Source organism: Sciurus vulgaris (genome assembly GCF_902686455.1).
Source record: "Sciurus vulgaris genome assembly, chromosome: 9".
NCBI classification, from domain to species: domain Eukaryota; kingdom Metazoa; phylum Chordata; class Mammalia; order Rodentia; family Sciuridae; genus Sciurus; species Sciurus vulgaris.
Genome location: NC_136469.1, coordinates 28,302,912 through 28,315,305, shown reverse-complemented (window position 1 = coordinate 28,315,305; position 12,394 = coordinate 28,302,912). Strand labels below are relative to the sequence as shown.

At 34.2% G+C, this 12,394-nt stretch overlaps 1 protein-coding gene across 4 annotated transcripts in view; it reads left to right on the top strand.

The window, feature by feature from the left end:
• Nucleotides 1-12,394, top strand: part of LRBA (LPS responsive beige-like anchor protein) — a 723,813-nt gene that overhangs the window by 693,263 nt on the left and 18,156 nt on the right. For all 4 annotated transcript variants that reach the window (XM_079154183.1, XM_079154182.1, XM_079154184.1 and 1 more), the window contains exon 53: nt 976-1,143. In XM_079154183.1, the coding sequence (XP_079010309.1) occupies nt 976-1,143 (168 nt within the window). The remainder of the gene's footprint in view (nt 1-975; nt 1,144-12,394) is intronic.

Genomic DNA, 12,394 nt, shown 5'->3' with positions numbered 1-12,394 from the left:
TGTTAGTAGAACCATCTCTGTGGATGGTGTGTGGAGGAGCTGGAACAGATACTTCTGTAGATGAGTTCTTAGGAATTTTAACCACAACCTCTGGCTGAACAAAGATTCTAAACAGACAAGGGCTCTAAAGTTTTTTCCTGACATCTTTACATGAACGCCTCTTCTGTGTTTGAAGCCCTGTGGGTATGGGAAGTTGACTGGGTTCCTCTCCACTGTATCCAGTCATCACCATTAAACTGCCTAATTTTGATTTCATCATCACCCCCAAAGGAATTTTCATCATTCAGACAATTAAAACAAAGAAAGAATGACGTGGCTCAAATTGCAATCACAATAAATTAGTCTTCTCATCAAAAGTTAGTCCATGTAATACCAGTTTGAAAAAAGCAGACGCTCTCTCCAAAGTGACTTAAAGAAGAAGAAATACGTTAAATCTTCACTAATTCAGAGACTGGTTTATATTAATGAAATCCAAATTACAGAGTACTTTTACAGAAAGGCAACTAAGTTTTGTTTTATTTTAAATCATGTAGGGTTACTCAAGAAAATGTTAAAAATGGTTCCAATAAGAGTGTTCCTGAGCCTGCTCTAATCAGCTAACATGATCCATTTGTTACTTATAGTAGCCATTTATAAGGATGTGGTCTTTCGGTCCTCAAGAATCATTTGTTGACAGTTTTAACATATGCCTTTCAAAAGTATTATCACTGTTCGATTGGTTTTTTGTTATTGTTTACGGGAAAATTTCAGGATTGAACTAAATTGTTATAAAATCTGAATTATCAAGTGCTTGCCTTACAAGCACAGGGCCCTGGGTTTGATCCCCAGCACTGAAAAAAAAAAAAAAAAAAAAAAAAACCTGAATTATCAGAATCTGAGTTAAAATGGCATCACTGTCTCACAATTTATCAACTCAGTAGAAATTTGTTTTATTTTTTTAATAGCAATCATAAAGAAAATTGTTTTCTATTTCAGGAAAATTGATGCAAGTAGTGTTTGGCCATTGGGATGTCGTCACTTGCCTCACTCGTTCTGAGTCATATATTGGGGGAAATTGCTACATTCTCTCAGGGTCACGTGACGCGACGCTTCTGCTGTGGTACTGGAATGGAAAAAGCAGTGGAATTGGAGATAACCCAGGCGGTAAGTACAACTTACATTTTAAGTAAACTTTTACAAGTGATATAGAATAACATGTTGTAGTATAAGTTACCTTTTATGTTGAGAGTGAAACTGAACAATCAAGTATTTTTAATTTCTTAGTTATAATTTAAGAAATATCTAAATGACCTGGTCATTAAAACATTTCATGGCCATTGATAATTAAAATATATGCACGAAATCTTATTTTTCTGTTTTAAGTTATTCTTACAATCTAAAAATGCTAGCTCTTCATTGGAAATGACTGTCACCAAATAAAATAGATTTGTTTTATTCATGAACAATACGATACAACGTAAAAGAACAATCACATATTATCTTGTTTATTGAATTCATATTTTAAAAGAGCAAAATAAAAATTATAATTTCATGGAAATCGACCAGTCTTTATAAAATTATGCTTTCATTTACATATTAAAAGATAAAATAGGTCATAAAAGGCCAATATGGAATATTCAAATTGGCTCTTTGGTTTTTCAGATGGGAAATGAAAATGTTCACCAACAGCCTTAAACATCTTTATGAAACTGTGCTGAAGGCAGTAAAACAAAAAATGTGTAACCATTTAAAATTGTAATTCACAGAAGGCAAAAAAGGAAGCAGCAACCATTAAAGCCAATCGCACACAGCTGCAGAAAAGAAATGGCTTCAGAAAGCACATTAAGGAGTAGGAAAAAACAATTAAAGGGACCACCTGAAAAATGAGAATTTAATTAAAATGATTATGACAATAGTGAAGAATTTCTGCAAGAATAGCTTTAGATTTTTACTTCATTAGGTCGAACATTTTAACTGCTCTTAAATATTTAGTTTCTTAATTTAAAGTAAGTCACAATGTAGTAGCTAAGGAAGGATCATGTTGTCTCTTATTACCTGAATACCATGGTATTTACTTCTGTCACTCAGCCTCAAATTATGAAATAGTGTGAATATATTTAAGCCCATCACATTTTGGATTGACTTCTCAGAGCTGTGCTTAAATGGATAATATTTGCATGAAAGCAAAACCTCTGTTCAAAAAATTTAGTCAAAGGCTAGTATGACTTTAAAAGGAATATATGCAAAGTATTTTTTCAAAGTGGCTTCTTCATATTATGTACATTATAGCCTTTGGGCTGGTAAGTAAACGCAGATTTTATTCAGTTAACTTCTAACATGTACTTCTTATTTTAATCAAAATAGGGATAATGCTGTACATCAATAGAATCTGAAAAATTCACGCAATGGTTATGATACTGTGGATAATAGTCTTTGTGATCAGATGAAATCGTAGTATGTATGTGGTGGTGGAGTATGTTTGTGTGCATTTTTCATATTCATACAGAAATCTCCAATTTATATACATAGTTATAGTATCAGTTTTTAAAGATGCACCTTTCAGGGATTTTGTTCTTCATATTCTGTAGGAATGTTCTTGACGCTCATTTCATATGGACACTTATGTTCTGTTCTTCTTCCTTCTGGCCTCTAGGTTGAGTGACTACTTTCAATTTCTTTTTTCCTTTTATAAGCTTTACTAAATTATCTCAGGTGAACCTAGATTTGACATAGAAAAACAATCCACCATTTTATTATTTATCTAAAACATTTAGGAACTAAACACATCCACAAAGGGAGAAATGTATCTTCGTTGTTTTTGTTTTACTCGTTTACTTGATCATTTCTGTATTCTGTGCATAGTCATTACTAATATGTATTCTGAGAAGTAAAGACTTACTAGCTATACTCATATGTAACTACTGTTGCATTTCAAAAATTAGGTATACTTTGTTTGGTGTAGGATTTAATAGATTTTAAAATGAAAAATCTTCAGTTTTTGCAGAAGGTAGAAACTATTCTTTTTTTATATGGGGGCTTGGTGGGGTATATATTTAAATATATCTTTATATATTTAAGTATTGTATAAATTGCTCTAGAGGTGGTTTTTACATGTATGATCTTTAAAAAAATGAATCAAATAGAAGTGACCTAATCTGGGGTTTGTAGTAAAATCTAAAATCTAAGTTCCCAGCTTTGCTGTGGTCTTTTTCTCTTGTCTATAAAATGAAAGCAACAACAGTAACTGGCCTAAGGTGTTATCAGAAGCACAGGGTGCTCAGCAAATAAATCACCACACAAACACCATTTTGTTGGCATTAGAGTACATATTATAATGTTATATTTTTCATAAAGCACTTCATCTACGCTCCCATTGTCTGTAGAATGGTGGGCATTAACTCCTAGTAATGCTGGTAATGAAGAGGAAAAAAATAAAAGAATAACAAAACAACACGTCTAATACAAATTTTAGAAAATTGTAATGTATTTTGACTAAATTAAATTACCTTTCTCAAAGTGAACCTTGTCCTTTCTGGCCCTTTTATAACATCTGATGTCCCAATTTAATTTTGCTTTAGCTTTGAAGGATGAATGTGGGAGAAAGACAAATAGGCACTTTTTCATATTATGAGAATTTGCACACATTAAAATAAAAAAATGGAAAGACTGTTCTAAGCTTTTTGAAAGAAAAATGACAAAAAACAAGGACGTTTTTACTGTGTATAAACTGACACATTCACACAAGCTGGTTTGGATTTTATAAGCCTCTGGCTCATTGATGGCTCCACGATGCAGCCAGAGCTTTCAGAGGGAGTTGTAGGTTCCGCTCATTCCTGTAGCATGTCTCTTAGGTGCAGTAGAAATGACCTTCAAGAAGTGGTCAAGCTTTTATATACATCTAATTGCAATATGGCCTATAAATGCACATAATGCCTCAACCTTAAATTTCATATTTTAGACTTTTTTTCTGTCTTGAAGCGGGGAAATAATTAAACAGAAAAAATTAAGACATTGCTTTTATTGCATTTTATAGGTCTTGTCTAAGTCTTATTTGGTTTTTTAATTTAAAAATCATAAGAACAAGTGGAAATTTAACTTGCTAGGGTCATGAGTCTACATATATCATTTTTCTTGAAATCCGATAATGGGACTGTATGCAAAGTTGATAGCTATGTAACTATTTTTAAAAATACATTATCCAACATTAATATGCATATTATTTGGACAAAATCAGGCTAAGTCAAGCTTGATAAAGCCTATATACATGGTATAATTCACGGTTTTTAAAAAGGATTCAGATGTTTTCCCAAACCTGCCTAGAGCACTTAGCAAAAGGCTTGCCGTCCTGTATACCAGATAGTTTTTAATTTTTCACTCTTTTGTCTTGTGATGGTTATCTGCTGTGGAATGCAGTTTTTTCAATGACAAGAAAACCTAAAAATAAGATTCACTTAGCTGTGGATTTTTTAAATAAAATTAACCAAGAATATTTCAATGACAGATATTTTCTATGTGACACACATCACTTCTCCATGCCTTAGGGACTGGCTCTCTCTGTTCTAGAACTGAATTGTCCAACAGAGTACTTTTTCTCAGACATTTCTCTTTCAGAATAAAATTATCCATACTGCACATTTCCAAATGCTGGAGAAAATATGCCCTCATGCAGTCAATTGATACTTAAATTAGTTATTGTTTATCGACTATTTTATATTATATTAATAAATCATAAGCTTGGACTTAAAAAATTAAATGCTTATTTGGCACTTTTAGGTCTTGGAGTAATTCTTTTAAAGCCACAGTTGATTAGCTTTAGGAGCGAATGGTTGCTGACCGTGAGGGTGTTGCATAGATTTGTGTGTGTAGTATTTCAGTAAAGTAGTTTTCCATTCTTGCATTCTGGTTTTGATTTGATTGAAAGGTGGCATTTTTTTTTTCCTCTTTGCAATCAGACATGCTAATCTATGTCAGCTTTCTCCTTTATGGGAATGGCGTCTACTGAAAAAAAAAACTATTCAAGTTTTTTCATAACAACAAGATTCTGTTCTTTAAGAATATTTCAGCACCGTTAATTAGAAAGAAGGTTTTATTAACCATAAGGCTAGCACTAACAGACCACAGAGCTGTTTTTTAAAGTACTGTATGCCATAGCTGCCCTGCTTTTTCTCTGTCTAAAACTTCATTTTGTTATACTCTCATCAATCACTTAAGTCATTACCGTAAATCCTACTGTTGTTAATTTTACTAGTATCACCCTAATGAGACATTCCTGCAATAATTAAAAATGAATTCTAACTTTAAGGCATTCTAAATTTTTTTTTAATGAATTTGGAATGATCTTGCCATGTGACTATAAATACCACTGATATACACATAGACTACTCATCAAGTCTGTAAGAAAAGTAGTATCGTAAGATGTCCAGGTGTGAATTATTCACTGTTAGCCTCTGTGCACATGTGCTTATGTATATGTATACTTTTGTACACATATTTAGGAATTATGTCTTTTATCGTAAAGCCTAATATGTTTTACTGAAGCTACTGATAAATCCTTATTCTTTGTCTTGCCAAAATATAGGTGGATGCAATACAAACAGTATTCCTCTTGTAAGTAGGTGGCCTAGAGCACCATCTGCTGGATGTGTTTGGAGACTTACCACTGGGAAATAGGAAAATCAGTACTCAGAAACACAGGTGTACTTTGTTTTTAATTGCCTGTGGTGTATTATTTATGGGTCATAAATGCCAAGATGTGTACATTTGTGTTGAAATATATTAGTTTTCAAAAATCCACGCTTAAATGCACTTTTTAAAAAAATTTTATAGTTGTAAATGAACAGAATGTCTTTATTTGTTTATTTTTATGTGGTGCTAAGGATCGAACCCAGTGCCTCACACATGCTAGGCAAGTGCTCTGCCACTGAGCTACAGCCCCAGCCCTCCACTTCATTCTTTATTTCACCCCTACCCTAACCTGGATTTGGAACTTTACAATAACTATTTTAAGGAAAAAGCAGAGTATATGCCTAATAAAACAAGCACTGCAGTTTTTTATGAGGTAAACTCATCTTACTGAGCACGGGTCTTCCATAAGCTACATTTGGGCAAAACTATTTAGAAGATATTTTAAATTTAGATTCCTTATGTTTACTAGATTTTGAACATGAAAGCAATGCTTGAAGTGAGTAGCCTTTTTATCCCTGGGATATGACTCTTGATCTGCTTCTTTGTCAAGGGCATTAGTTCAAGGATGTACCTCATCCAAAGCTTCTCCTGTGGCCTGGCTTTCAGTGTATACCATTTTACCAAGCTACCTTGTGTTTTTCTTCTTCCTTGAAAAATTCAAGTAGGATTTTGAAGCAGTATGTCAGCAGTATTCAAGTTCAGGCAACATTAAAAGTATGTCTATGAAATTCTCCAGAAGGTCTAGGATGTTTAGTGCTCCATGATGTAATGCAGGCCTTCAAGTTCCAGCAAAACAACTCTGTATTTACTGCTTGTAACTAATAGTAGATGTGGTAAAAGGAATTATATTCATATGGCAAATGAATACAACCTTAATGTGCACCATATGCAGAGTGGTGGGGTGATGTGCCAATATATCACATTTATTTACCTTGTTTGGTTGCAGAGAAAAATGACTATACCATTCAGCTCATAGGCTACAGTCATTTAAATATGAGAACAGAAGAACTGATGATTTATGCCCTCAAATTGAAACTGAGTATCTTCATATGTAGACTTTAATAGAGCCGTACCAGAGAAGGTTGTCTGATACTTCATGCTCAGATAGGAATTTTAATTTCAAACAATTTCTGGAATTAATCTAAGAAGGTACACATTCCCTCTAACCAATTAAGTTTCTCCATATAGACTCTCAAAATGTTGTGTCTTCTTTCATTTAGTTGAGAAGCTGAAGATACCCCAAAAGTATGAGTTTTGTGTCCCTCCCCATTTTTAAATCCCAAAGTAGGATTCTTCTGCTTTTAGAGCATGGCATAACTCTGCGTGTGTATGTGGACCTGTGGCTGAATGCACAAGTATGACATTCTTATAGCACTACTAGGGACACATTAGTTAAGATCTCTGAACAACATACTGGAATGACTTCGCTGCCTTCAGAAAAGTTCATTTCACTACAGAAAGTGTGTGGCAGCTGTGTGTGTAAATGTCTCATGTTATACCTTAACTATTCCAGAGAATGTATGGGAAGAGAGCCATTTTTACATGGAATTCATATGTATGTGTCTCTGATGATTTCTTTTACAAAGCAGCAGTTATCCTGTTTTTTTCTAATTACCTCAGTTTTCACATGCTGTCTCCACTACATGGCTTACAGAAGTTTGAAAGTGTTAACACATTTTTAAAAATTCATCTCATTTTTTAAAAAATATTTTTTAGTTGTAGGTGGACACAATACCTTTATTTTATTTATTCTTATCTGGTGCTGAGGATTGAACCCAGAGCCATATATATGTTAGGCAACTGCTGTACCACTGAGCCACAACCCTAGCCCCCATCTCATTGTTTTTTGATACTACCATTACCTCATTAAGTCATTGTGTGTCATTTACCTGCTAATTTTTTTAAAGTAATTTTTCTTGCATTCATGTGGGTTTGGTCAATTTCAGATTTTAGATTTGATGTGCTTTTTGACAGGCAAAAAGTTTCTTAGAATCCTTCCTCCTTTTGTGGCTTAAAGCTACATGACTATTGAGTTTTAGCTTTTATTCTTGTAGACTGTAACTTTCCGTAACTAAGTGATGGCTTTATTTCCTTAGGGTGAATAATGTCAACCTGTTTTTAACAGCTAAAAATGTGAAATCCCGCTTATATTTTTCAGAGTGCCTTACTTATGTGTTTTTAACAAAGGAAACTTACGAATGTTAAGGCATCTTACAAATAATTTTAAGTGATTTGGGTATTTAGTATAAATAGATTTTAGAATTTTTAATTCATATTTATAAAAATTATACTCAATGTTGTGTAACAAATCTGAAGAAGATTCCATCTTAATTTTCTATCTATCTGTTCCTTTTTTGGAGGTAGAATTTTACAATTTTTTTTGTTACTAGACACCCATATGCAGATCTAGGAACTATAGATGAGTGAGAACCAAAGACCAAGCCCTGCTGTGGGGAATCAACAAATGAAAATTTCAAGAAATTAGGAAAAAAGAAGTACATTAGTTAGGTAGAGTATGTCCACATAATGAAATCCTACACAGCCATTAACAAAGACATTGTACTTTTGTAATACTGACTCTTCTCTGTATTGCTAAGTGTAAAAGATCATCCAACTACATATATAAGATGATATTCTACATGTGTATATAATTCTATGTATATTTTTGCACATAAAAATCTGGAATGGTACAAATGTTAGCAGTGTTTGTTTATATACAGTGGAATTTGAAAGCAATTTTTCATTTTTCTTCATAATCTCCTAAATTATCCGGTTGTTTTACAACAAGCATGTCTTACTTTGGTAATGAGACAGCAGAGATATTTTAACTTGGGGAAATGTACCGGATTGTGTAATACCTTTACTCCCTCATCCAGCCTCTAGGCTACTTGACATTAGTAGTTATGTCAGAATTTATATGAATTGTCAGAGAAGATTAGAAAGTCTAAGACAAGGAAGAATGGGAGAAATCAAAGTATAATTTCTCAAAATTTAGGTATATTCTCTTGACAAGAAATAAAAATAATGGGAATCATCTCTAATTGTCATTATGCAGCACAGAGTCAGAAGTTACATTTTTACTGAAAGGAGTTATTATAATAGCATGAAAAAAAGCATTATTCTGCTGCTGCTGCTGCTGAGCACTTTCTGTATTAATGTAATCCTCGTAGCAACCCCGTGTGGTAACTATTGTTACTTCTCCTTATCTTATAGACAGGTGCAGAGGAGGCATAAATACAGTGTTCCCTTCCACCCTGGACTTCCAAGCACCTAAATCTTCTTACTAGAACCACGGGAACTTGCCCAGGGGAGTCACCTGAGGTGCAGAATCTGGATTTGGATTCAGACTCAGGCACTCTAGACCAGAGGGATAACCCCCTCTGTTTTATTGGCTTTTGTCTTGTTTTTGGTGCTGGGGTTGGAACCCAGGGCTTCAGGCATGCTGAGCACGGGCCCTCTCACTGAGCAGAGCCCCAGAGGCCCTGAATCACTAAAATATACTGTAGCTTTTACTGGATTTAATTGGATTATTAGCAGTGGTGAACTTGATGCAGTCCTATCACTAAAGCACTCAATATTTTCAAAGGACATAAAAAGATAGTTTTGATGTATTCAGTTCTTTCAGTAGTATGTCATGTTAGAATGTGGGTGTTTTACCTTTTTTGTGTTTTTGGTATTGGCCTTGAACTCAAGGCCTTGCTTATGCTAAGCATGCATTCTAGTACTGAGCTCATGCATTCTAGTACTGATCCTCAGCCCCTAGGATTTTGTATTTTTAAAAATATTATCACACATACAATTATAGGCACATGCTTATACAAACTCACTTCTTCCTGGTACTGGGGATTGAATCCAGGGATCTCTTCCACAGAGATATATCTCCAAGCTGTATCTCTTTATTTTTTTATTTTGAGACGGTATCTTGCTAAGTGGCTCAGGATGTCCTCAAACTTGCAATCCTCATGCTTCAGCCTCCCAAGTAACTGGGATTACAGGTGTACCTGGTACAAACTAGTTTTTTAATGTACTTTTAGAGGGTGATTCCATTGTCATAAACTTTTGTATGTATCATAGACAGTGAAGGAGAAATGTTATGAAGCAAGAACTTAGGGGTGATTTTTATACAACATTAACTTGTCTTACATTAATAATTCTAATCTTATTTACAAAAGAAGGATACCAAAATTTTCTAATGGCTCTCATGCCCTAATTGAGGCTATGGCATGTTTCTGTAATCTGCAGATTTAATCACATCAACATAATTTCACCAAAATGACCGCAATGACTGGGGGTGGGGAGGGGAGAGGATTGGTGGAGATGGAATGAATAGAACAATTTCAGATAGTTTCTGTGTGCATAATTAAAATGTAGTATAACTGCCATTGAAAAGCTAGGATGTTAATGGAAAGGTTTAAGAAACATTTAACAGCTTGCCCCATTTCCCATGCAGCAAAGCCATTTCCTTTCTTGATTTACCATTATGGTGAGCCACATGAGAAAGCTTAGTGTTCAGTTTTCACATGAGCCTTCTGCAGTAATAAACTGTAATTACAATGGAACAAAAGGCAAAGAAGTATCCCTCTTCAGGAAGTGACCAGCACATCTTGTATAATATGTTGACTTTTTGTTGTTTTTGTTTATAAACAATTAGAAACTTCATGATTAGCTTTTAATTAATGTACTTGACTTCAAAATGAGTTCTCTATTGAATATTTTTTAGCAGAACCAGGTTTCATATTTTGTTTTACCTTTCTAAAAGGTCTGACAATATTAGATTTTACTAATGAAGACAGTTATTTCTGTTGTTTTTAAGGATTTTATTAAGTAATGTTAAGTATTGATTTTGCACAAAGAAGTTATGAAAAGCAGTTTGATGTCAGTATGGTGGTTTTGACCTTTGTATTTGGGAGTTTATAATTATAATTTGCAGGTCTATAGTAAGATCAACAAAAACCTTATCCAGTGACCATTTGATTTTTTTTTTCTTTTTTTTCTTTTTTTTTTTGGTATTGCTGGGGATGGAAGCCAGGCCCTCAGACATGCCAGGAAGTGCTCTACTGTTGAGTGATATCTCCAGCCACCAGTGACCATTTAGCATCAAGTCTTTTTTTTTTTTTTTTTTTTGCGGTGCTGGGGATTGAACCCAGGGCTTTGGGCTTGCAAGGCAAACACTCCACCGACTGAGCTATCTCCCCAGCCTGTCATTTTCAATAAAAAACCATATTTTATTCTTATTCCTTTCCTTATTTCCATAGTATATCACATGATACATGTGCAATGCATATTATTAGGTAAATGAAGGAGGAAATGAGTAAACAAGTAAGGCATGTTATTTTATTACCTAGGAATCATCTAAACTAAGAATTAATTGGAAGAAATATTCCATTTTTATAAAACTTAGAATAGGAAAATGTTGAACCCACTCCATTTCATAATTGATGCTGTTGAAGAAATGGTGAATTCAGGAGAGTTACTCTGTTAACATTTTTAAATCACTAATGAGAACTTTACAGAGCATTTCAAAATGATTTAATTTTCATAAGACTGAGGAGATGATGCCAAAAATAGCAAGGACTTTATCCAATATTATTTTAAGTAATTAAAAGTTTACCAGAAATATATGTCCAGTCTGTTTTTACCTGGATTCTTAATGTCTGCTTTGCCTTAAGAAATATTTTCCCCATTGGATATTTATGAGCAGGATACTAGAGAAATTGCTGTTTTTCCTTCTCTTCCTTCAGGTATAAAATTTTAAGTGGTTCAGAATCTGTGAGGTAGAGAAACATGTTTAATGTTATGACAGCACCAAAGAAACACACTTTAATAAAATGTGTGCTACTGTGCCCAGTGGTGTTAAAATAGTTCAGCTAATATTTTAAAACATAGGTCTAGGATACATGTTAAAAGAGTTCTTGTGCTGTTTATAGCAAGTTGGGTTGTTCAGTAGCATCGAGAAATTCATACTGCTACTCAGCATTCTATACTGAGAAATACACGTCTGTAAAAACTGATGCGCCCTGTGTCTGGCAGCATTTGGACTGTTTAATCTCATGTGACTTGTTGATCATCCTCTAAGACCGTCCATAAAGATGCACTGAGTATCCTTTTCAGGCTTTGGTTAGGATTTGCATCAGTGGTCATAAACCTGCTCTGGGGACAAAGACCCCCTTTCCTTTGAAGTAATTGCTCAGCTTTTCAAAGCTATCCTACCAATGTCGTCTTTCTCTCTTTATTTTTCTCTAAGAAGAGTTTGAATTGTAGCTTCTTAAACTAGCAGCAAGGTACATTTTTCTCTCAGCAAATTGAAAGCCATGGCGATTTTTCCAAGCAGTAAGACTTTAAAAGGTTCTTAAGGGAATCTGTTCTGCTTTTTGATCTAGCTTTCACTAGATCATACTATCTCAGAAAGCAAAGGTAAAGACTTTGTATCCATTAGCTACTGAAAGTATTTATCAAAAGAATTAACCTGATATTTGTTAGAAGACTTTCCCCCTGCTTTTTATTTGGTTTAGTAACTTCAGGGAGAGATAGGTGAGAGCTTAGGAGTTTTTTGAAAGTAATACATGGCTAGAATCTTATTTGAGCTGATGGCTTCTGCCAGGTATTAAGCCTACGCACTGACCAGCAGTCCCCAGGGGCAGAACCAGAATGAGCCCACAGTTCTGATGTGTGTCTAGGCTTTCCACAAAAGCGTAGAGGGGCTCTGCCTTTCCTTCTGTGGGATGTCGCT